This window comes from Lacerta agilis, chromosome 14, assembly GCF_009819535.1.
Source record: "Lacerta agilis isolate rLacAgi1 chromosome 14, rLacAgi1.pri, whole genome shotgun sequence".
In the NCBI taxonomy this organism is placed as follows: Eukaryota; Metazoa; Chordata; class Lepidosauria; order Squamata; family Lacertidae; genus Lacerta; species Lacerta agilis.
The window spans coordinates 46,332,511-46,359,258 of record NC_046325.1 but is presented as its reverse complement, the minus strand read 5'-3'; the positions used below and the strand labels follow the sequence as shown (position 1 = coordinate 46,359,258).

The 26,748-nt window shown below is 43.9% G+C and overlaps 1 protein-coding gene across 1 annotated transcript in view; it reads right to left on the bottom strand.

Moving 5' to 3' along the window:
- The window catches only part of FHOD3 (formin homology 2 domain containing 3), a 270,953-nt gene that overhangs the window by 111,465 nt on the left and 132,740 nt on the right, over positions 1-26,748 (bottom strand). Inside the window, 2 exon segments of the mRNA XM_033169563.1 lie at positions 16,647-16,752; positions 25,687-25,754. Of these exon segments, the coding sequence (XP_033025454.1) occupies positions 16,647-16,752; positions 25,687-25,754 (174 nt within the window).

The window sequence follows — 26,748 nt, the reverse complement described above, 5'->3', positions numbered from 1 at the left end:
TGCTGATTTCATACATGACATCATTAAGCCTTTCTTTATCGCTGGCATGAAGGAACTCAAAATGTTAAGCAAACTTTAATTACAGCCCCGACAACACTGTGTTAATGTATCATCTGTTTTATATTGTTGGCTTTAGGCTTCAATCCAAAACACGCTTACTAGGAGCCCCGGTGAATGCAGCAAAAACATACACAGCATTGTGCTCTTAACTGATTATTTGAATTGTATTTTATGTTTACTTTAAAAAAACAAAAAACTTAACTGCTAGCCCCTCTGAATATCTCAACCAAAGCAGGAGATAGAAATAAGACATCATTCGTTATTATTATCTGTTTATTTATTCTTATAGTGGCTCACAATCATGAAATGTCATGCATGACAAGTTGCGTACAGCTTGACTGGGGCCAACTATAAAATGCAATTTGGCTTTGACTCATCAGCGTACAGGACATTTCTAGGATGGCTCATGATGCTAAAATAGGACTCTCTCATTTCATAACATACCATTTACCTGAGTCTTAGTAAGGATATCTCTGATACGGCCCTGGCTAACAGAGCTGTTTCATGAGGGTGCAAAAGGTGCAGGCAGTATGCCCTCTTCTGTAAAAAGTTTTTCTAATAAACTACAGAATACAGTGGTACCCTGGTACTCGAACAGCTTGGCTCCCAAACAAATCGGCTCCTGAATGCCACAAACCTGGAAGTGAATGCTCCTGTTTGCGGACCTTTTTCAGAAACCGAACGTCCGACGCAGCTTCTGCGGCTTCTGGTTGAGTGCAGGAAGCTCCTGCAGCAAATCGGAAGCTGCGCCTTGGTTTTCGAACCGTTTCAGGAGGTGAACGGACTCCTGGAATGGATTAAGTTCGGGAACCAAGGTACCACTGTAATGGAAAAGCCAGCAATTGCACAAGTGAAGGTTAATCTATAACTGAAGAAGTGTGCATGCACACGAAAGCTCATACCAAGACTGAGTTGGTCTCTAAGGTGCTACTGGAAGGATTTTTACAAATTTTTAAATTTTATTTTGACTCTATACCAGTGTTTATTTACTTCTTCCTTGATGCACTTCTCTTTTTTGCAGAGTATTGCCAATATATTTGGCATCCCTATGGCTAATGCATTTTGGCACTCGCTAACAATTTCTTGCTTCTTCTGCTATACAGCCTGATGGTAGAGGACATTATGTGCTTGCCAAATATCCCAAGTTCAACCCTTAACATCTCTAACTAAAGACGTTAAGCCTGGGCTGAACCACCTCAGAATACAGGTGCGGGCTTGCATTTTCAAATGCTTCCTCATGTAAAAATTTGCTGCATTTCTCCATTTACGGAAAAGAAGGAAGAGTCCTTCTCCCTAATGTGGCTCTAACACTCAGATCTTTCTTTGTTATATGGATTTCTATATTAAGGTGCATTTGGTAAATGTTCCATTTGTTTAAAGTTCCTTCAGCCTGATTACAAACTGAAGGGCAACTCATTTTCCCTTGTAAATCACCTGGAACAAGGCACAGGTTCCCCACCCCTGCGACAGTGTAACCCAACCAAAACCACAGAGTCTAGGGCTTGCTGATCAGAAGGACGGCGGTTCGAATCCCTGTCACGGGGTGATCTCCCGTTGCTCGGTCCCAGCTCCTGCCCACCAAGCAGTTCGAAAGCACGTCAAAGTGCAAGTAGATAAATAGGTACCGCTCCGGCGGGAAGGTAAACGGCGTTTCTGTGCGCTGCTCTGGCTTCGATGTTCCGTTGCTCCAGAAGCGGCTTAGTCATGCTGGGTACATGACCCAGAAACTGTCTGCGGACAAACGCCAGCTCCCTTGGCCTGTAGAGCGAGATGAGTGCCGCAACCCCAGAGTCGGACACGACTGGACCTGGTGGTCAGGGGTCCCTTTACCTTTACCTTTACTTACTACCTATTCTTCCCTTGTTTATCCCTGCCTCATTCTCCCTCTACTTCCTCGGCTTCATTTTATGCACTTCCAAATTGCAAATCTCTTGGACCACGGATCTTTGTGCAGTGGCCTGTAGCTAGAAGGCACCATGTATTTAAAAAATAAAAGTTTGTTAAAATATCACAGAACATTAAATTGATGGACATGATTTCTTATTTCTGAAGGAATTATTGGCTATTTCTGGTTGCACTGGAGTCTTCACTTTTATTACCTTACGTTCCCCTGCCCTCTAGAAACCCTTTAAGGGACACGGGTGGTGCTGTGGTCTAAACCACTGAGCCTCTTGGGCTTGCCAATCAGAAGGTTGGTGGTTTGAATCCCCGTGACGGAGTGAGCTCCTGTTGCTCTGTCCCAGCTCCTGCCAACCTAGCAGTTCGAAAGCAAGCCAGTGCAAGTAGATAAATAGGTACCACTGTGGCGGAAAGGTAAACAGTGTTTCTGTGCGCTCTGGATTCCGTCACAGTGTTTTGTTGCGTCAGAAGCAGTTTAGTCATACTGGCCACATGACCCGGAAAGCTGTCTGTGGACAAACACCGGCTCCCTTGGTCTGAAAGCAAGATGAGCGCCGCAACCCCATAGTTGCCTTTGACTGGACTTAACCGTCCAGGGGTCCTTTACCTTTTTATAGAAACCCTTGCACAGCAATGAACAATTCATGGTCCAGTTTGGCAAAAGTTGATCCCAGGAGAAGTCATTGTGCTGCCCCTCCAGGTGTTACTGGACTTCTGTCAGTCCCTAACACCTAATGGTCAGAGATGTGGGAGCTGTAGCTCAGCTACATCTCAGGGTACCACATTAGGTACCCTTGGTTTATTGAAATGTGTCAGTCTCCATCTCTGCACTTCTCCTGCCTTCTTCTTTTGTTCCTTTCCATATTTTCATTTCACTTTAAAGAATCCCAAAACAAACAAAAATACTAGCTAGTGCCACCTGCCGAAGGTTGGAGGTGCAACCCTGTTGTGTTCCTGATTCAGTAGTTGAAGTCCAATGTTTAGATTATGAATGAAGACAAGACACCAGGAAAGGGCATTTCTTCTCCCCTTTGCAAAAATACATGCTGACCAGCACTTTAGAACGGAATAATAGAATCGCAGTATTGGAAGGGACCCTGAGGGTCCTCTAGTCCAACCCCTGCAATGCAGGAATATGCAGCTGTCTCTTATGGGGATTGAACCTGCAACTTGTCCTTGGTACAGGTCGATAACTGATGACATAGCAAAAAGTAAGAAGCACTGTGCTGCACTATGTTTTGTCATTATTTATCATTTGAGTTGTCCTTGCACCTTACAACTTAGGGCAACTGCATCTTAGCTCGATCAGCAAAGAAAGAATAAATGGATAGGGAGAAGTGGAATAGTTAGGTTGATTTTCTTCTCCCATTCTAGTTAGCTGTTGTTCCCAGCCCCATTAACTCAGATGCAAACGAGGTGGTTGTGATGTGTGCCTTTTCTTTGTGGAAGCTTGTCAAACTGCAAGTTGAGAGAACCTGCAGCTTCCTCTTCCAAGCCACAAGCAAGCAGTTGACAGGACACATTTTTTTGTCTCTTGCCTGGTGGCCTGTATTTCTCAGGAAGCTGGATTTGGTCCCAGAGCCCCCAGGTGCTTATTCAGACTTGGGAGTAAACTGGAAACACTAAGTAATGCATTCTTGTTTAATTGCAAGTGGCGCTGATAACGTTAACTTCTTAGTAGGTCGTAACCCCCAGATACACAACAGCATGCGGGTGGCGCTGTGGGTTAAACCACAGAGCCTAGGGCTTGCTGATCAGAAGGTCGGCAGTTCGAATCCGCTGTTCTGGTTCGCCAGAAGCGGCTTTGTTATGCTGGCCACGTGACCCGTAGGCTGTACGCCGACTCCCTTGGCCAGTAACGCGAGATGAGCGCCGCAACCCCAGAGTCGGACATGACTGGACCTAATGGTCAGGGGTCCCTTTACCTTTTACCTTTACACAACAGCAACCAAAGGTACCAAAGTTAGGTTTCTACTCCACTGCAATTAACCATAGGTTAAAAGTTGTACAGGGTAGTTCCCACATGTGAACACCATTTGCTTTGCTGGACACATTCAGGGTCAGCGCAACATTCGCAGAAGGCTATTTGTGCCTAGCAATATTTACTTACTTTGCGTTATTCTGAGTGCTGTTTCATTTTTAGCAAGGACTGGGAAGGTCCAGAATGCAAGGAGGAAGCATAGAAGCCTGAGAACCTCTATGTCGCAGTCCCTAATCACTAGCTACTGAATACTCAGACTGCTGTCTCTGGGGTGCCCAAGATTCTCTCTTGCTTTTAAAAATACGCAAGATGTACACACAATTATGTCCTTGCAGAGTTACAAAATAACACATTTGCACTAGACCCATGTATAACATGGATGGGAGCCACCTGGCAACATGTGATCCACCTCCCTCTTCGAGGAAGATAGTCCGCACAAGGAAAGAGGCCCAAAGCTACAATTTGTCTTTGTCTCGTCTTGTTCCCTCTGCCAGAGCAACCGTTGGAGGGAACAAGTTTGTGTTCTTCACTTTGCAAGGCAACCAGCTGCACAAGAATTCTAGGCCTTTATAGCCATTTCAAATTCACATGAAAATGTGCATCCTCGGTAGCAGATGTGAAACACATCTGCACAGTGGAGTTTGGGTCTGGGGCATTAAACTGCAAATGCCTTACATAGCCAATGATCATAATTTGCTTAAACCATGGATCTACAAGCCAACCTCTTTCTATCAGGAATAAGGCTTTGCCGTCATATAACTCAAATATTAATTAAAATGAAACACTTTCTTATACCCCCCTCTCTGCATGCCCCCCCCACTGCATCAGTGGGTTATTTTTATAAACTGATAATTGAATTTCCAGCAGTTAAAACTCACAAGGTCCAGAGTGTTTTTAAAGACACCAACCGACTGTTGTTCAAAACTATGTAGTAGGTTTTCCCCTTCATTTAAGAACGTACATTTTGAAAATACGGTTCACTTCCTCATTTTTGGTATGGTTTACATAGCCCTGGGTGTCACGTTTCATGGGAATTTCATCAGTATAAACAGAGAGATTCATTTTCATGTAGACAGAAAGCAATATGAAGCCACCCTGAGCCCGTCAGATTTCAAAACAAGGGAAACCCATAATTGCATGGCATTATTATTCCTAAATTCTGCAGAGAAACCTTAGAGGTCTACAGCAACAGTAACAGGCATAACGAAAAGGATGAGTTTTTGAATCATACAAAGAAAAGGGGGGAGCTCTGTGTATTTTTAGCTTTGTATCCTTATGGACACAACAGTGGTTTCATGACCAGTCGCAGGCTCTGAGGAACTGTTACGTTCTCATGATGGATCTCTGTGCATGTATGCAAGTAGGGTACACCTGGAATTACACCCACAAATAACTGTGATTAATTACTTTGCACCTTAAGTCAGACTATCGTTCTGGAATACTTTCCGGGCACATCGCTATAAAGCTGTTCAAACAAAATACGGCTCCAGAACACCCCAGTTGGATAAATGTGGTTTATCAGACATCTCCCTCCTTCCCCCCCCCTACTATTTTTTAACAGTTTGAGTGATGAGAAACATAAAGAGTTACAGTGGAACCTCGATTTATGTACGGCTCTACTTACGTTACGACCTTCAGTAGGTGCTTCGACTTATGAACTTTCCTCTAGATACAAACAGAGGCCTTGCCAGCAGCCCAGAGCTCCCTGGCCTCTGCCACCAGGGAGAGGGCCCCCATCCCACCCCCGAAACTGTGGAAGAGGTGCCGCCTGCAAGAGGCACAGCAGGGTGCACTGCAGCCCCAAACCCCACCGAGGAACTAACCTGAGGAAGTCCAGAGAAGAGCTTTGCCTGGCAAGAAAGTGACCCTGGCCGAAGTGAATCAGGTCTTTACTGACCCTTGCCCCCCAGCTTGTAGCCAGGTAAGCCCCCCCCCCCCGTGCACGTAAGAAAAAAAAATGCTATTTTTTCATCTACAACACTGTCTTATTTATTTTATAGTACAGTACATTGATTATTGCCTTCATTTTATGGATCTATGGTCTCGTTAGACGGTAAAATCCATGTTAAATTGCTGTTTTAGGGGGTGTTTTTCATCATCTAGAATGGATAAATTCACTTTTCCATTATTTTCTATGGAAAAGTGCGCCTCTACTTATGCATGTTTCTAGTTATGACCGGACCTCCGGAACAGATTATGGTTGTAAGTAGAGGTTCCACTGTATGGTTGAGGAATTTTTGTCACATGGCAGATTATAGGACCACCAAAAAGCAAGTCCTTCCTGTGAGACCTCACTCAGGCTGAAGGACCACTGCAGATTCTGAGGATTTTTAGGGCAAGGTGGAACACCATTGCTTCCGTGTGTCACCTGAAAAAGTGCTGCACTGGCACTAATCAGCTATTGAGCATATTGAGTAGCACTGGCAACACTCAAGACTAATAATAATAATAATAATAATATCTTTATTGTCAATGTACAACCTGTGTACAATGAAATTAAACGAGCCTCCCCCCCCCCCAACACTCAATCTCATTGCACTCTGTGTGCTTGTCGCACGACACAACAACCCCGAAAGTCAGTTGCACTATACCGGTATTATTTTCCGTTCAGCAGCCTAACAGCCCATGGATAGAAGCTGTTTTTTAGCCTGTTGGTACGACTGATTATACTTCTGTATCTCCTGCCCAAGGGTAGAAGATTAAAGAGGTGTGAATTGCCCCTGTGGATTTTTCTCGCTCTCCTAAGGCAACAATCCCTTGCAATGTCATCTAGTGGGCTCAGGGGACAGCCCATGATATCATGTGCTGTGTTCACCACCCTCTGTAAAGACTTTCTGTATGTGGCTGTCAAGCCAACGTACCACACTGTGATACAATATGAGAGGACACTTTCATCAATTGTTGTTTCACATTGTTCTTTCGCAAGACCCTGAGAAAATGGAGTCTCTGTTGGGCCTTCCTAACCACCTGAGTTATATTGTTTTTCCAAGAGAGGTCTTCACTAAGGTAAACTCCCAGGAATTTGAAGGAGGAGACTCTCTCCACACCCCCCCCCGATATACAACGGGGCAGGTTCCCCTCTCTTCCTCCGAAAGTCCAACACCATCTCCTTTGTCTTGCTAATATTTGGGTGCAAGTTATTCTCTGAGCACCATGTAGATACTTTTTGAACCTCCCCCCTGTACGCTGTTTCATCTCCACCTGTAATTAGACCAGTGTTTTTCAACCACTGTTCTGCGGCACACTAGTGTGCCGCGAGATGTTGCCTGGTGTGCCGTGGGAAAAATTGAAAAATTACTTTATATATAGACAATATAGGCACAGAGTTAATTTTTTTAACATTTTCTAATGGTGGTGTGCCTCGTGATTTTTTTCATGAAACAAGTGTGCCTTTGCCCAAAAAAGGTTGAAAAACACTGAATTAGACCCATTATGGTAATATCATCTGCAAACTTAATAATTACTGAGGATGGATCAGATGATTTGCAGTCATATGTGTACAATGAATACAGGTAGAGACTCAGCACACATCCCTGTGGGGTGCCAGTGCTTCAGGGAGGTAGATGTAACAGGCCCAATCCTCACTGGTTGTGTCTGATCCCTCCAAAAGTCTAATCCAGTCACAGATGGTAGAAGAAAGGTCTAGTTCAATCAGCTTTTTGATAAGAATGTCCGGGAGGATGTTATTAAAAGCTGAGCTATAATCAATAAACAACATTCTAACACAATTCCCCGGTCTCTCCAGATGACTCGCTGCAAGGTGAAAGGCTGTGGCTATGGCCTCATCTGTTGACCTATTTCTCCTACAGGCAAACTGATGTTTATCAAAATCCTACGGGTTTAAGAAACCAGCAGCTCCTTCTTCCTATAGCAAATTGTTGTGGTAGCACAGGTAAGCAAGGAGCTGCAGTATATCACTGAGGCATCCTGATTCAATATTGGTGGTTCAGGAGTGGCTTTACTTCAATTGTGCATGATCTACTGGTTTTTGGGTGAGGACCCCTGTGGTTTTTTTTTTTAAAGATTTTTTATTATTTTACCATAAAACAAAACAAAAACAACATTAAACATGCATAAACACAATAAAAACATGATACACAATCAACAATATAAAACACAACAATAACATACAAAAAAGAAAACTTATACAAACCTTACCAACTACCTATCTTTGTTTCTCAACTTATTTTTTTACTTCTTGGGGGGACTTCCCCTGGTCCCTCCACTGTCTTCAAAAACATATATACTCTTTAGATAGCTTCATTTCTTTTCCCATTAACTTATACTCAATTTCTTAATGCTCTTTAAGTTTGCTTAAACCAATATACATCTTAACTTATACTCTATATCTTAAAACCTTCTTGTACAAATAGATCTATCACATCAAAAATTTCTTCTAAACCATTATAACTAACCTTAAACTTCTAAAGCCGATTCTTATATATATTTCTGCTCAAATATTCAAACATTCAATTTAACATACTTAAGTAAATAGTCCTTAAATTTCTTCCAATCTTGCGACACCTTCTCCTCCCTCTGGTCTCGGATTCTAGCGGTCAGGTCTGCGAGCTCCATATACTCCATCAACTTCATCTGCCATTCTTCAATTGTCGGTATCTCTTCACCCTTCCAGGTTCTTGCCAATAAAATTCTAGCCACTGCCGTGGCATACATAAAGAATACTCTATCCTGACTGGGTATCTCTTCATTGGTCATGCTCAAAAGAAATGCCTCTGGTTTCTTACAAAAGGTAATTTTCATTACCTTTTTAAGCTCATTATAAATCTTATCCCAGAAGGCCTTTACCCCTGAACACGACCACCACATATGATAAAAGGTACCTTTCGACGATTTACATTTCCAACACACATCCGACATTTTAGAATTCATTCTAGCTATCTTAACTGGTGTCAGATAGCATCTATATATCATTTTCATTACATTTTCTCTTAAACTATTACATGCAGTAAAATTGATACCTTTCTGCCACAATCTCTCCCAGTCATCCATCATAATATTATGACCCACATCTTTTGCCCAATCTATCATTGTTGATTTAACCAATTCATCTTTCGAGGACCCCTGTGGTTAACCATTATACGTATAATTTACAAAACCCAAATTAGTTAAGCGTTAATTGCTATGAGATCATGTGTATTCACGGTTAGGGCCATAGGAGGCGTTTTGCTGGATCATCATTTACATGCTCCAACATTCTTTGCATGGACTCCAGCCAATGATCCAGTGGTGAATCTCAGATGTCAGGGCAGATCACAGCACAAACTGATTGTATTCTAATGTTATTGTCAAAGTTCTGATTTTATGTTCATGTTGAATTTTTGTATTTTGTGCTTTTATTCCCCGCCCCACCCCGTACTCTGCCCAAAGAATGAGAGATATTAAAGTTATGTTAATGAAATGCATAATATGTACTGTGTGGTTTACAGAAACAAAGTTGAGATGGGAAAGTTCTTGGAAACTCACCTTGGATCAATTTGGAGATTACCCTAGGTATCCTTTTATGTAAATGGGGGTGTAAGAAAAATTCAGGTAATTTTTCAAAGTCAATTCAAGGGCTCAGGGAAAAAAAAAACCGCAACCTGTTACAGCCTGCCCCCCATTCCTTCTAGAATAGGGGGAGAGGCTACAGGGCAGATAGGAGGGTGGGCAAATTCTCCTAGGGCTTGGATCAAAACCTGAGGTAGAGGAGTGTGTCAGAAATTATTAAAGTTCATCTCAGTTTTAAGGTTGAGTTTAATGAGCCATTGAAATTTGTTCCCGAGGAATTTCACTGACATCACTAAAACAAGTATTTTAAGCAGGACTTATTCAAAGCACACTGTGTGCCGTGCACAATTAGAGCCAAATCTTACAAATTCCTTCTGTCGCTTGTTGTTGTCACCTCAGCCCTTGCTTTTGGTCTCTTCTACCAAAGAACCTTTCTGTAACTCTGCACACACAATGACAAACATAAACCAGATGCCATTCTACTGAACATCCATAACCTTGAATTGTTTCAGGAATCCAATTTCCCAGAATGAACAAGCACAAATGTTTGTTCTAAAACTAGTGCTCAGGTGACATCACACGCCTTTTGTTTTATAAATAGCTGTAGCAGTCAATGCACACATGGAGAACTTGCAATCGAGCTATTTTGCTACTGAAATCAGCAGATGGCAGAGGGGGCATATGCAATTCTGCCAGTGATTTGTAGATCCTTTCTGAAAGCAGGGAGTATTTTTTTAAGAGATGGCAGGCTAAACTCATTACGATTTGAGAAATATATTTAACGACAGTTAAAAGTAACTTGGGCCATATTCCAGCAGTCACAATCTAGAGTCTTGTGTTTCTCTGAGTGGGTTTCAAAAGTAACATAATATGGCCTGTGGTTGCTGGTGGTCTGCTGCAGAAAGTTCCAATGGATGTTACTCAAGTAGTGCTCTGCATTCAGGGGCGTTTCTAGCCCCTTGGCTGCCAGGGGCGGCAAGCCAAGAGGCACCCCTGGGGGCGGGGCATCGCGGCATGTGCATGCGTCATGACGTCATGACGCATGTGCACAGCACGATGCCACGCCCCTGGGGATGCCCCCGCAGGGGGGAAAAAAGAAAGCAAAGCGGGCGCTTGAACGCGCCAGCTTTGCTTCCTTTTCTCTCCCTTTTGGCGCCGAAAGGGGCGGCCGAAAGGGGGGGGAGAGAAGCAAACAGGCGCGTTTAAGCGGCCGAAAGGGGGGGAGCGCCTGTTTGCTCCCCCCCCTTTCCCTTTTGAACGCTTCTTTCGGCGCTGGCTGGGCTGCGGCTCTGCAGCCCAGCCGGCACCGAAAGAAGCAACCGAAAGGGGAGGAAAGCGCCCATTTGCTCCCCCCCTTTCATTTTCGGACGCTTCTTTCGGCGCTGGCTGGGCTGTGGCTCTGCAGCCCAGCCAGCATTGAAAGAAGCGTCCGAAAGGGGAGAAAAGCGCCAGTTTGCTTCCCCCCCCTTTTCCCTTTCGTCCGAAAGTGAAAAGGGGGGGGAAGCAAACAGGCGCTTTTCTCCCCTTTCGGACGCTTCTTTCGGTGCCGGCTGGGCTGCAGAGCCCAGCCAGCGCCGAAAGAAGCGTCCAAAAGGGAAAGGGGGGGAGCAAACGGGCGCTCCCCCCCTTTTGGCCGCCTAAACGTGCCTGTTTGCTTCTCCCCCCCCCTTTCGGCCGCCCCTTTCGGCTCCGCAGCCCAGCCAGCGCCGAAAGGGGCGGCTGAAAGGGGGGGGAGAAGCAAAGCTGGCGCGTTTAAGCTGCCGAAAGGGGGGGAGCGCCCGTTTGCTCCCCCCTTTCCCTTTTGCAGCCGTTCGTTCCGTCGCCCCAGGAGCAGCAGCACCGCACACACTGTGCGCTGCTGCTCCCACGGCGACGGAGCGAGCGACCGTGAGCAGGGTGAGCAGCGGCGGGTGGGGGTGTCAAGCGGCAGCCCCTCCCACCACTCCCCACGCACCACCGGTCACCCCGGGAGCAGCACTGCTGCTCCCGGGGTGACGGAGGGAGCGGCGGCGCGTGGGAGTGGCGGGAGGGCCCGCCGCTTGACACCCCCACCCGCCGCTGCTCACCCTGTCACTGGGGGCGTACCGCCCCTACCGCCCCTCCCCAGCGACGCCCCTGTCTGCATTATGTTATCTATCTATCTATCTATCTATCTATCATCTATCTACTGTATCCCCATACATCATGGAAGCCTGCAGTGAACATTTGGCTAGTACGTTCCTTAAATTCCATTGCACACTGTTCCAAATGTTACAATAGCCTCTCCCAGACAGGGGCAGACTAGCCATGGTGATCCTCACTCTGGTAACATCCCATTTAAGACCACTCTAATGCACTGCACTTGCCATTGTCCTTGAAGACATTTCGGAACCTCTGATTGTTCAAAATATAACAGCCAGGATTTCTGCTGGGAGCGTAGCCTACAGGTTTCGATAGACTTGCCTGGTTACCACTTCGCTTCGAAGCTCAATTCAAGATGATGGCTTCAACCTTTAATGGCCATCACTGCTTGATACCTTAAGGGCAGCCTGCTCCATTATCAACTTGCCTGAGAGAGGAATATATCCAACACCAATACGGGTAAGATAGCATTTATATACAGGTAAGATAGAGCCAAAAAAAAAGACAACATGAAAAAGAGAAGTACAAAGGCAAAAATAGATATAATTGCCTTCCAATGATTTGTAAAGGATTGTGGGTTTTTTGCCCATTATGTGAAACTGATTTAAGAAGAACAGAGCAAGTGCTTTATGGGGTTATCTTCCACCCAACACCAGTTGTGATTCAGGATGCACCACATCAAGAAGTGGAATGGTAAAAGTGACAACAAAAAAGTTTAGAATACAAGACTTGAGGTGAACATATCAAAGAAGTCTTTGATCTTGAGACATTTAAGATATTAAAATATTATTCAGAAGAATGAAAAGAAAAGAAAAGAAAAGAAAAGGTCTGTGATCAGGGCAATGGTCCCTTTTAGTTCTGATAGAGTCTCTAAGGTGCTTAATAAACATTTTAATCATTAAAAATCAATTGTTATTTATAGCCAATAACAAAGATGTACTGTTGCTTAGGGCTATCTTCTTGCTTCCACTACCATCTTGTCCCTGCAGACATTTATTACCGCAAAATCATGCTTAAATTATTCTGCAATGCTCCTTTGTAAATTTCTAACAAAGAGGTACAATGCTCTCACGCTGCAGCAGTGTAACATTTCCGCAAACAATGGCCTTGGTTTATGGGTCTTTTACGTAAAAGCCGACTTTTATCTCCTTTTCTTTTTGCTAATTAAAGAAAATGAAGCACAGTCACTCCTGGCAGTAAGCTCTGCCTATAAAATCAGAGTTTACATCAGAAGCCTTCAAGCAAAACATGATAACGTTACACTGAACAACTAAAAGAATGTATCTAGATGAAACTGTTTTGAGTTCCCATAACTGAGAGAACATTAAAGGGCTTGACCGTATTAGTGACTGCAGAAAATGGATCATTTTGAGAACTGATCTCTGACATAGATGGCATTATTCAATTCTATTAGAAATCTCTTCTGAAAACAACATCAAAACAACACAAGGGGCATTCAGCTTTTGATCAGATACATCCATATAAAATGACTCACCAATGAAAAATGAACCAATGCTAGAAAATAAATGATAAGGACAGCTCGAGCAGGCCAACTATTTAGCTAGTTGGCTGCCTTGTTTCCAAGGGAGCACACTGCCCCCCGCCCCCCCGGTACCAGAAATACGTCCAGGAAGTTTACAGGGAGGCCATGAAGGCAAGAGCTCCCCCTCTCAATGTATGATCCCAGCATCTGGTACTATGAGGTACAAGCAGGACCCCATAACCAAATGTTGCAGTGCACCCCCCTGAAAGCTGGAAAAACTGGTCTGGAAACCATAGAATCATAGAGTTGGAAGAGACCCCAAGGGCCATCCAGTCCAACCCCCTGCCAAGCAGGAAACACCATCAAAGCATTCCTGACAGATGGCTGTCAAGCCTCCGCTTAAAGACCTCCAAAGAAGGAGACTCCACCACACTCCTTGGCAGCAAATTCCACTCTCAAACAGCTCTCACTGTCAGGAAGTTCTTCCTAATGTTTAGGTGGAATCTTCTTTCTTGTAGTTTGGATCCATTGCCCCGTGTTCACTTCTCTGGAGCAGCAGAAAACAACCTTTCTCCCTCCTCTATATGACATCCTTTGATACATTAAATAATGAGGAACTGTTGAGGAAGCCGGGTATGTTTAGCCTGGAGAAGAGTAGACTGAGAGGAGATAGGATAGCCATCTTCAACTATCTTAAGGCAGTGGTGTCTAAACTTTTTTCAAAGAGGGCCAGATTTGATGAAGGGCTGTCACATGGAAGATGAAGCAGGTTTGGATAGAACTAGAGCCAATTGGATTCAAGTTACAGGAAAGGAGATTCGGACCAAACAGAAAAAACTTGTGAAAACCCAAGAAGCATCCTTGAACTGACCTTGGGCTTGAGAAGCTTGTTCTTCCACTAGCAGACCACCTCCATGGAATACAAAATACAGACCCATGTTCCTAATTCATTCGGACATATATGTAGTTCATAATTTTTGCCAACATCTCCACCCAACTCTGCTTTGGACATGTAAAAAACATTTTCCTCTGCCTGAATGCAGATGAAAGATCAAAATAACAACAACAACAACAACAAACAACAACAACAACAATTTTATTTATACCCCACCCAACAACAACAATAATAATTTTATTTATACCCCACCCATCTGGCTGGTTTCTATGATTTGAATCTGAATGACGGAGAACACAGCCTTTCAGAGAATACAACCTGAACTACGGAGAACACAGCTATGGGGAACACAATCTGAACCATGGAGAACACAACCTTTTGTTGAGTGCACAATCACATAAAGATAACAGTAGAACAGAGTTGCATTGTACTTCCCTAGTACACTCAGTGAAAAGCTAACTCTTCCACATTCATAGACCAGTTATTCTGTATTCAGGCCTGATGCAAAGGCCACAGATAATAAAAAGACACATTCTGCACTTGTGTTTCTGACTTATCACCCTTCTACATGTTCTGTTTTACTGTAAATTAGAAGCACACATCTCTACATGCATATACCTGGCATCTAGACCGTACAAGCTAGTATACATAAGATTGCACATTACGGTACTTTATGCAGGTATATTTTATTTATTTTACTGAAACAATTTATAGCCACAACAATGGGTGCATGGAGGCAGACCCTATGGTCTTGGAGCAGGGGTCAGAAAACATTTTCCTTCAGACCATGTGGCGGGGTCGGCCGGACTATATTTTTTTTTTGGGGGGGGGGAATATGAACGAATTCCTATGCCCCACAAATGCCCCACCAAAAACACCTATGCCCCACAAAAACACCAGGCAGGCCCCACAAATAACCCAGAGATGCATTTTTAAATAAAAGCACACATTCTACTCCTGTAAAAACACCAGGCAGGCCCCACAAATAACCCAGAGATGCATTTTAAATAAAAGGACACATTGTACTCATGTATAAACACGCTAATTCCCAGACCATCCGCGGGCTGGATTGAGAAGGCGATTGGGCCGCATCCAGCCCCCAGGCCTTACGGTCTTGAGCATGCCTTGCACTCAATTTACAGAGCTTCTTGAAGCTCTTAAGAAGACTCTTAAAAAGATTACAGTCATACCTCGGCGGATGCGAACGTTTCGGGTTGCGTACTTTCAGATTGCGTACTCCGCAAACCCGGAAGTAAAGATCGTCGCACCGCGCACGCACAGAGCGGTCTGCGCATGCGCAGAAGCGTTCTGCACAGTTCACGCATGCGCAAAAGCATGGTTGCGGGTTGCGTACCTTTCGGGGTGCAAACGGCACCCCGGAACGGATCAGGTACGTAACCCGAGGTACCACTGTAATGCATTAGCAGCCATTCCACCTGGTTTCAGTAGAGGGAGATATGAGACAACACAACCACCCCATTGGCTTGGCTTGGCTTGGTTGAAATCAACCGCCATTTTGTCCCTCTGCTCCCGGAATTGTCTCTTATTAGAAGCCATTTCGCCCAGCAACTTTGGGTGTGTGGGGTGGGGACAGAGGCAGAAAGAGAGAGAGGGGTGAGGCAGGGCAACAAAGCACCCTGAATCAGCTGGAATTAACTTCCACTTGGGTCCTTGGCTCACTATGCTGTCTCTTTGATGCCACTTATTATGTAATTAAAGGTTTTGCTACCTGAATTTGGTCCCCCCCTTCCTTTCCCCCTTTGTGTCTTTTACAGTGTAAGCTTGAGGACAGAGCCTGTGTCATTTTAAAAAATTACTTTATAGCACCTAGAAGAATGTAGGCACTTTAAATAAATAACTGAGCAAGTAAGTGAGCTATGTAGCTTGTTGTTGGTATTCTTTATTTATGGCAAGTCTAAAATTGATAGGTGCTCTCAATAATTAACAATAACACAAGCCTGGCCAGAGACTACAGTCCAAAAGTAAAGAAGTGAGACGTTAGGAGAGGAAGAGAAAGAAAAGTAAAATGGGAAAAAGTCAATGGGGGCGCAGGGGGTAGGAAGTTTTTGAAAGTCGCCTTGTGAATAAGCCTAGGAAAGTTTGTTGTTGTTGCTAAGTCGTGTCCGACTCTTCATGACCCCATGGACCAGAGCACGCCAGGCACTCCTGTCTTTCACTGCGTCCCTATGAAAGTTACAAGCGTGAAAAAATGTCTGCTAGCCTACTGGTGACTGGGAAGAGGAGGGAAGGAAAGTCCCATTCCTCTTGCAGTAGCACATTGCATTTCTATGCCGGGTGTAGATCTCATGGCTTTCCTCCTTTGGAATCAAACTTGGTTTCCTTGCTGGTTACAGAGGGGAGCCAGAATGGTGCTGCCACTTCTCCACTAGCCATGCCAATTGCTTGCAAGCAATACTTAGTGGCCAATGGCTACCAGAATGGTGCTTAAATACAAGGCTGTTTGAAAGTAATAGTAAATAAGGCAGTTGGATGCCAGATGAAATCAAATCTGGTCGGCTGAAAGGTGAAAGGACATGCAGTAAGGGTTGGGTTTCTTCAAACAAATAATGTATTTTACTAAGAAACAGGGAAACTGTGAAATCTGCAGTTTGCAACTAAGCAGCACCGTTAAACTGAATGGTCTGGAGTAGAAAATGTTGCACTGAAGCAAAAACAGCTTGGGAAATAAACTTCCGTACCTCTCAAGATGTAATTCTGGTAGTTCTGGTCCGCCTCAGCGCCCACTTTTATTAAACAGGTCAGGCCCTCTGCCACAACAAATTCATGAACCAAATCCTTGTCATCCTATCAGGGAAAAAGGCAAAAAAGAAAAATGAGTTGTCGTTGTAATATTTTTCACAAAGAAACAAACAGTAAGCACGGCTCACAAATTAATACTGATTTTTCTAGTTATATGAGAGATGGTTATTATGTAGCAGATATACAGGTATATGACAATGGTCCACGACTCATTTGAGAGTAGAGTTTTATTGCCAAAGCTTCAAAATAGTTTGACGGAGAGGCATCAGCGCTCGCTCAGCTGGGGGGTAGGAAACCCCCCCCCCAAAATGAGCAGTTAAGGCTCTGATGCCCCTCAAGCTCAGGCATAAGTTGGAGAGGCACACTGCAGGGCCGTGCAATGTATCGTGAGGAGGGAGGAAGAAACAGCCAAGATACATTCAAGACATTGTGATATAACAGCATATTGAGGTATTTAGCTGCTGATATATCACAATGTTGAAAACCAGATCTTGCCCAGCCCTAGCAGGGACCTGAGTCATGTTGTCGGGGTGAGCTGCGACAAACTTGCACGATTCAAGAATCTGCCATACCCCATAACTGTGAAATTCCCTCCCTGGAGAATTTTGTTCAGCCTCGTTCTTTTATTTTATTTTTTTCAAAACCTGTATGCCACCTTTCTGTAAGCACTTTAAGAGCAATACATCCTGAAAATTCAAATGCTGTAAGATGCAAACAATATAACCAAAATTAGCATTTCCATACTCAAAATGACTGTTCAGTGGATGTGTAAGATACACGGCAGGTTTGAATTTAACAAAATATCCAAATGAGTTAATGGGGAACAACAGCCATCCTTCAGGATCTGATCTGAATTTAAAACACATATTAAATTCATAAAAGACACTTTAACCGGACTGATTTTAACAATACTGAATAAACAATCTAAGCTTTAAACTTCAAAAGGCTTTAATGTATCTTTTTTATAGGAAGGAAAGGGAATGGAAGTGTGAAGAAAGAGAATATAAACATCATGCCATAGACATTTGCACTCTACACATGACCTTTTTTTATCATGCATCTATAATGTGATGAGGTTGTGAGAAGGTCCAAACATCTGGACTGTGCAAAGACAGATGAAAAGAATCCAAACTAGTTTCCCCTACGTTAAAAGGACTGTGTTTACATCACTTCTGAAATAAAGTAGTCAGTCTTTCAAACCCCATTAACTTACTGATTTTCTAACATTAGCGACCAAAAATTTAAAAGGCTATTCTACTAGAATGAGTTTCTGGGTTGGGGAATTTGAAAACTGAAAATAGGAGCCAAGGAGCAAATTATGATCAAAATGTTGACACGTTTCAGAATATGTGGAGAGAAGGATGTTGTCCTTGGGTTAAAAAAAAAAAAAGGAGCAGTCCTGTTATATTGCTAAGATTTATGGTCTGCCTCCTTCATCGGCCAGCATTAAAGCACTGATGAGAAAAGCAGCCAAACATGGAAATCTCCCGGAGTTCTCCTTTCTGGATTATTCAGCTACAAATGGTAATAAGCAGGGCACAACGAGCAATCACTCAAGAACAGGCTTAAGTTCTTGAGTGATCAAAGGGATTAACATCTAAACATAGTACATGGGCAAGCTTTGCTCAGTAAAGTGGCATATAAATATTATAAAATGAAATAAAAACATTTTTATAATATCAGCTCCCTTCTCCGCACAGCTAACTTCACCCACAACCCCTTTCCAAGGAGGGAGGAGGTGCTGCGGCCGTGTTTAAAGGGGGGGGAGAGGAGGAGGAGGAGGAGGAGGAGGAGAAGAAGAAGAAGAAGAAGAAGAAGAAGAAGAAGAGGAGGAGGAGGAGGAGTTTGGATTTGATATCCCATTTTATCACTACCCTAAGGAGTCTCAAAGCGGCTAACAATCTCCTTTCCCTTCCTCCCCCACAACAAACACTCTGTGAGGTGAGTGGGGCTGAGAGACTTCAAAGAAGTGTGACTAGCCCAAGGTCACCCAGCAGCTGCATGTGGAGGAGCGGAGACGCGAACCCGGTTCACCAGATTACAAGTCCGTTGCCCTTAACCACACCACGCTGGCAGCTTCACACAGCAGCCTGCAGATCTGCTCTGAGAAGCGCCTCTCCCTGCCCTGCAGCCACATTTTAATGGTGAAAAGAGCGGCTTGCTAAATCACTGCGAAACCCCTCTCCCTCCTCCATTAAATGCCTGCCAGCAACACTCCTTTCTTGCCCCGCTGCATGCTGCCTGCCATGCTGGGATTGTCATGGCTTCCTATTGGCAGTCACACAAACTGCAGAGCATAACGGCCGTCTTAGATTTCCATATCTATAGGAGGAAAGAATATTATGACAACAAGAACAGAATGAACTATATAACTGTCCATTTGTATTTTAGCATCGAGGCAAGAGGGCTTACTGTAACAAAAATGCATTTCTGAAACAGGCTTCCCCAGAAAATTCGTGAATTTTCCATGCCAGAAACTTGCTAACTGGAAAATTATTTTTCCAACCTACTGTGCGTATACCACTATTTCAGCTGAGCATCAAAGTGGGACCCAGAAAATACATCTAAGTGGATAGGTTCTGCTTCACATTTAGGGCAAGTTCACACATGCAAGTACATTCTTACTTCTCTTGGATATCTTACAACTGAATATGTCAACTGTCTCCATTAAAAAGCATTGTTTCTGAGATGACACAAAAGTTACTTCTGTTTTGCTTGATTTGCGGAGGCTAATTCTGGCCTAATAGTCTATGCCATCTGCACTATTGTACTAAACTGTTCCTTAAACTCTGTATATAGCAGACCTCCATGCTCACTGCATCTATTTGATTATAGCAGATGTACTCAGATGGTTTAAGGTCAAAAACAGGGCGTGGGGAGGAGGAAAATGAAGCCTTAATGTGGTTTCTGAAAGGTTTCTTCAAGAGGCCAACTGCAACTATTGTGCTTTTTTCAGAATGAGTGTAAGATAGCACTACAACTTTGTTTATAAGTAATATACACAGAAACCCATTGTTTCTTTTCCTTTTAAGTAAAACGGAAAGAAAAGATTCTTACTACTTACTACACCAGATAGTGTGTCAAATGAGGATTATTTAGACTCATTTCCTACCACTTACCTACATAAACAATTGGGGAAATATTCATACTGGTTTTTATGAAAACCATCTTCAAAATATTAATCAGATGGGTGTTTTTTATTATTATTAACAGCTACACTTTCTAGTTAGGTGCAACCAGCTACTTAACAAGGCCCAGACTGAACCACAACTATTCTTTCCTTATTTCTGATGTGATGTCACTTTATTTGGAAGACCTGCGAACACAGGCTATGTTTCACTGACTACCAGACAAAAGCTATCTTGCACATCAAACCCAGCGCAGGACGGAAAAATCAAATTGGTTTAAAGGAGGATTAGAGCTTGAGAATTATTATTATTTCTTCCAGGGATATAAATTAGTTTAAGATGACAGCAGAATTGGTGGCAAAATTGGAAAATACAGACTAAAGGGCACAGGGAAACTTCAGGGCTCATTAGAACAGAAACCCATCCTTTAGAGAAAAATCTGCTGAATAATGGTTTGTTAACACCTTTAAAAGAAAGGGGGGGGGGGGAAACCATGTATACTCTGTATACTTTTTGAACCAGCACACTTCTGCTAAAGCTGCATCTATCTTCTTCCTTTAGTTTTAACAAAATCTGCAAGGCAGCTAACAGTTTTTAAAAGGAGAAAACGCAGATTAAAACCAGGAAAGAAAAATTCAACAGCACATTAATAAAAACAAGCAGAAGCCTAGCAAAGAAAACCAGTATCAGCAGTACAATCAAGAGGCCCCAAACATCTGCAGGAAAATGCAGGCATTGCCAGATGCCTAAAACTTAAAAAAAGAAGAAGAAAGAGCAAGACAAACCTCGCCGGGAGGGAGTTGTGTGGCCTTGCTTCATTCCCTGGCATCTCTGCTAGATTGTCTTGGGTATAGATTGTCCTTTGAGAACTTCCAGAAGAGGAAGCCACTGGTTTGACTCAGTATAAGGCAGTTTAGTGTGTTCACCTGCTGCACCATTGGAAAGGGAAGCTTTGGGGCAGGCATAGGCAAACTCGGCTCTCCAGATATTTTGGGACTACAACTCCCATCATCCCTGACCACTGGTCCTATTAGCTAGGGATATTGGGAGTTGTAGTCCCAAAACATCTGAAGGGCTGAGTTTGCCTATGCCTGCTTTAGGGGGTTAATGTGGGTGCAGTGACAGAGCGTTGGTGGCTGATGAGCGGAGCAAGCAGGGGCACAGGGAGAAGGTAACTTGGGTCTGGGTTGCTTAAGGTTTTGAGGGCAACAAACATTAAGTAGGCAAATAACTGGGCACCAGTGAAGTTGTTGTAAAACTGGTGTTATATATTCCTAGTGGTCTGTTCCAGTTGCACTGATGCTTACAGAACCGGTCTTTGCTAAGTTCCTCCTTGGCTATCCAGAGTCTTTTTTCCTGAAAATTAATTTAGGGCTGATCCCCAATTAGCTTTCCTATGCACTTTCTAGGCAGGGGTCCAAGTTTTCCAGATCCACGTCCAAACAGGGATTTTGTTTTGTCCTGGAGAATCCAGTGTTTTACTGCTGAATCAAAGCAAACAAGGGGTTTTCTCACTCTCCCAAGTTCCTAAGAAACTGATGGTGCAGGAAGTGCAATTGACTCCTCAAAGGAAGAGGCTGATTTGAAGTGGCGAAAGAGACAGGAGCCATCCAAAACCATGAAGAATCATCGCATTCAAAGAACAGAAACACCTTATAGCACTGGGAGTAGTAAGATAGCCCGAGAACAACAAATGCCTGCTTTGAGTTGAGACTTCAGGAAGTTTTTCTGCTTCTTGAGTTCTATTTCCTTTCCTTACTTCTTTCCCCTGAGCAAAAAATCTTAACTTTAAGGAGACTGGTTAAATTTTGCGGGATTCTGCGTTTTGGGGACGGGGATGCAAATAGTGGGCCGCTATATTTGTTGGTTTTTTTTTTGTTAGTTTTTTTAGAGAGACGCGGGTGTCGCTGTGGTCTAAACCACAGAGCCTAGGGCTTGCCGATCAGGTTGGTGGTTCAAATCCCCACGACGGGGTGAGCTCCCGTTGCTCGGCCCCAGCTCCTACCAACCTAGCAGTTCGAAAGCACATCAAAGTGCAAGTAGATAAATAGGTACCGCTCTGGCGGGAAGGTAAACGGTGTTTTTGTGCGATACTCTGGTTACGCCAGAAGCGGCTTAGTCATGCTGGCCACATGACCCGGAAGCTGTATGCCGGCTCCCTCAGCCTATAGAGCAAGATGAGTGCTGCAACCCCAGAGTCGTCCGCGACTGGACTTAACGGTCAGGGTCCCTTTACAAATAAAATTATTTACATATGCATGTAATCCACTTCAATAACCAAGCAAATAAGAGGGAACAGCCTCACATGAAAATTGTAAGGCCAAGCTGTGGATCACATTCAAGAATATTTGAATAATAAAACTAAACTGGAAACTTAAGTATGCAATCCAGCCAGTTAAGCACTTTGAAGTTCCACTAATTTAAATAGGGAGAATTAAGCACATTAAACCTTTTTTTATTTTAGTAAACCTAACTTGGATTGTGCTATAAGAGTTCTTAAAATCAAAAGCTCTATTCAGCTGCAACAAAGAATACATCTACATAACAGCACAATGGAAGGGAACCGCAACCAGGCAAAACTAGTATTGCTACAGAACAACAATGACATTTAATACTTGGGCATCATAGAAATTCCAGCTGATTTTCTGTTTTAAATTATTGTCAGTGGTTGTTTTAGTTTGACATTCAAAAATAGCTGGTAAGACTGCAAAATGAGGCCACAATCCTAACAATAACAAACACCATTGTAAGGAAGGTAAAGGTAAAATAAAGGACCCCAGACGGTTAAGTCCAATCAAAGGCGACTATGGGGTGTGGTGCTTGTCTCACTTTTCAGGCCGAGGGAGCCAGCGCTTCTCCACAGACAGCTTTCCAGGTTATGCGGCCAGCCTTTTCTTACCTTTACCTTCCTTACAATGGTGTTTGTTATTGTCAGGATTGTGGCCTCATTTTGCAGTTCAACAAAACCCCATGACGGAAACTAGAGTGCACGGAAACCTCGTTTACCTTCCCGCTGCAGCAGTACCTATTTATCTACTTGCACTGGTGTGCTTTCAGACTGCTAGGTTTGCAGGAGCTGGGACAGAGCAATGGGAGCTCACCCCAAGGCAAGTGCAAGACCGCAGCTGCACGCACGTGGGTAAAAACAGCGTAAAGGCCGCAGGCGCCAGTCCTACTTAGATTGTTGCTGTATGCACCAGCCCCACTCGCAACCTGTGCACACAGAGCGTGAATGCCTGAAAGGAGACTTTAAGAATGTTCACCTGAACAGTCATCCAGAGGCAAGATTACTCCCGTTCATCAATCATGGCCCCTCTCCCCAATTGAAGTGAAAACAGGGTATGTGTACCCCTTTGCGTGGTGGTGCCTTCGGGGGAAGTTCTCCCCTTCAGGAGGTGGTGGGTCTAACTATGTGAGGAGGTAGGTGGTGGTAGGTCCATCCTTCTCCTCAAAAGCAAGCCGTCAAAGGCTTCTTCTTTCCACACCATGAGAAGTCCACTGATGTTCACCAGTGGTTTATAATGTGTGATACAATGGCCCAATGGATAATTTAAATCAATGACCACAATCCTAAACCTATTTTGGCTTGTATGTGTGAAACGAATTTTGTCAACAGAAAATACAAGGATGAAAACAAAAAGTACTAGCTTGTAATGTACTGTGTTTCCCTGAAAATAAGACATACCCATAAAATAAGCCGTAGCAGGATTACTAAGAATGCGGCAGCTAGACTGGTGACTGGGAGTGGCCGCCGGGACCACATAACACCGGTCCTGAGAGATCTACATTGGCTCCCAGTACGTTTCCGAGCACAATTCAAAGTGTTGGTGCTGACCTTTAAAGCCCTAAACGGCCTCGGTCCTGTATACCTGAAGGAGCATCTCCACCCCCATCATTCAGCCTGGACACTGAGATCCAGCGCCGAGGGCCTTCTGGCGGTTCCCTCACCGCGAGAAGCAAAGCTACAGGGAACCAGGCAGAGGGCCTTCTCAGTAGTGGCGCCCGCCCTGTGGAACGCCCTCCCTTCAGGTGTCAAAGAGATAGACAACTACCAGACATTTAGAGGACATCTGAAGGCAGCCCTGTTTAGGGAAGCTTTTAATGTGTGGTATTTTAATGTATTTGATTGGAAGCCGCCCAGAGTGGCTGGGGAAATCCAGCCAGATGGGCGGGGTACTAATAATAATAATAATAATAATAATAATAATAATAATAATAATAATAATAAAGTGTCCGTGCAATATAAGCCATACCCCGAAAATAAGCCATAGTGATAGGTGCAGTTCTGGAGGGCGCCAAGGAAGAGGCGAGGCTGGATGCGGCGCCTCCTGCCAACAGCTCCAGCCCCGCCGGCAGCGCCCTTAAGACGGCCCTGGATAGGCGTGGCTATGCAGCGTAACGACGCAAAACTGCAAGCTTGCGAGCTGCAAGCTGAGGCATAGAGGGAGACATACCGGTAGAAAGTGAAAGTAAAAGTCTCCTCAGTGAAGTGATAAAAATAAGACATCCCCTGAAAATAAGCCATAGTGTGTCTTCTTAAGGAAAAATAAATATAAGACAGTGTCTTATTTTCGGGGAAACACGGTAGAAGTTGCGGGGAATGAAATGTTTTCTCCTCTTTGTGACAGAATCCAAGCAATTTACTAGAAAAGATTGAAGTCATCAAACAGAGGGTATTCTCTTCTTCTGGTAGCTGAATACAGAAAGCTCTGGCAAGCTACAAATGAAGCCCCTAAATCAAATTCATCTACTCCAGTCCCTGAGGAGTCATCCATCATTCTTTTCATGAACCAGGGTGTTCCATGTGCCACACCTCCTTCCTCAGATCAACGAAGCAATTGGGGAATACTCCTTCTCCTCTCCTAAGGATGATTGATGACTCTTTAGGAGTGAAGTGTGTGACATTTTATTTCTCTCGCTGATAAGATTCTATGACTCTGAACACCTTCAAGTTAATCTTTTCAACAGACTGAAAAAGAGATGCTCTAAGAGCTTTGAAAAGCACAATTGTTAGCAATGATTAATGGATTCATGACACAATGCTGTGTGTATATGAGTGTGTGTGTGTGTGTGTGTGCCTATATATATATATATATATATATAGAGAGAGAGAGAGAGAGAGAGAGAGAGAGAGATTTCATACCCAGTTTTGCTCACAATCTGTTGCCTAATATTTGCATGACATGATACATGATACATGTTCAAGCTTTTTGGAAAAAACTCTTACAGATATGTGTGTATATATATACACACACGCACACAACTTAGATGAGTGTACAGAAGAGTGGTCTCTTCTGCATCACCTATTTATTAACTAAACCAGGCATTGAAAACTTCAGCCCAACACACTGAATACAGCTCACTAACAATGCATAGGATTTATTCATCATTTTGCTACCTGCCCAGGACTGCAAAAATGAAAGGGAAGAGGGGTGTCAAAGCACAATAAATGGCTGGTGACCCCCACTCAGCTGGCTGTTTTGCACCCTGACATGACAGGTTGAAAGGGGGAGCACACAGAACAAAGGATACTGCTGCCACCACTAGTATTGCGGGAAGCAAGAAAGAAACCTTCCTTTTAAGAGAGGGAGAGTATTTATAGTGCCACTGGGGTTCTCTTTTTTCCACCATGGGTGGTGAGTGCAAAAGGTATTTTGCTTCATCTACCCTTCCAGACAAAATGAAGTCAAGGAGCTGGGGAAACACTTGAAATGGGTAAATAATGTGCTTGCTTGCCAGTAACTGATTCCAATATCTTCTAGCTTCCTGTTAAACAAGGCTGTACCTATGTAATCTTACGGAAACCAGCTTGAATGGCAGACAAAAAGAACCTGAACAAAGGCTCACTTACTTGAAATATTTGTTTCAAGGAGAAGAGGGCCCGCCTCAGCTCCCGTCCATTTGAATTGTAGAGCTTTTCTAAAGAAAAGACAAAAGAAAAGAAAAAGGTTTAGTGAAAGTTTGATATAAAATTCAGTTCTCATGACTGTAGGGAACTGCATGGAATTATTTGCGGGGGTTTTTTTAATCAATATTACTCAGTAATGCAACATACATCAAACATATGAGCAAGGCACAATAGAGCAGCACTAAAAACATACATACACTACAAAGAATTGTACAAGATCAATTAAAATAGAAATGCATGCCTTGTTGATGAGTAAAGGTAAAGGTAAAGGGACCCCTGACCATCAGGTCCAGTCGTGTCCGACTCTGGGGTTGCGGTGCTCATCTCGCTCTATAGGCCGAGGGAGCCGGCGCTTGTCCACAGACAGCTTCCGGGTCATGTGGCCAGCATGACAAAGCCGCTTCTGGCGAACCAGAGCAGCGCACGGAAACGCCGTTTACCTTCCCGCTGGAGCGGTCCCTATTTATCTACTTGCACTTTAATGTGCTTTTGAACTGCTAGGTGGGCAGGAGCTGGGACCGAGCAACGGGAGCTCACCCCGTGGCAGGGATTCGAACTGCCGACCTTCTGATCAGCAAGCCCTAGACTCTGTGGTTTAACCCACAGCGCCACCTGGGTCCCCTTGTTGATGAGTACCACCCCCTTTATTTACCAGACTGTGAAATCTTGGTGCAAATAATGATGTTTTCAGTTGGAGTCTGAAGCCAAACAGTTCAGGAGATTGATACACCTCAAATAGGAAATCATTCCGGCGTTGGAGCCCTACCATGGAGAAGACACCTCTACAAGTCTCCTCACCCCATATGCCAGCGGGGACTGTGAACAGAGCCCCGCTCCCTGCTCAGTCGATCTTAGGAATCAAACTGGCTATTGGAATAGCTGTTCCTGCAAATACAGGGCTTAGTAAACCATCACTATCACCTTGAACCAAGCCCAGCAGCACACAGGGAACCAGGAAGCAGATCTTTTAGGACGGTTGTTATGTGATCTTATCTCGATGCCCCT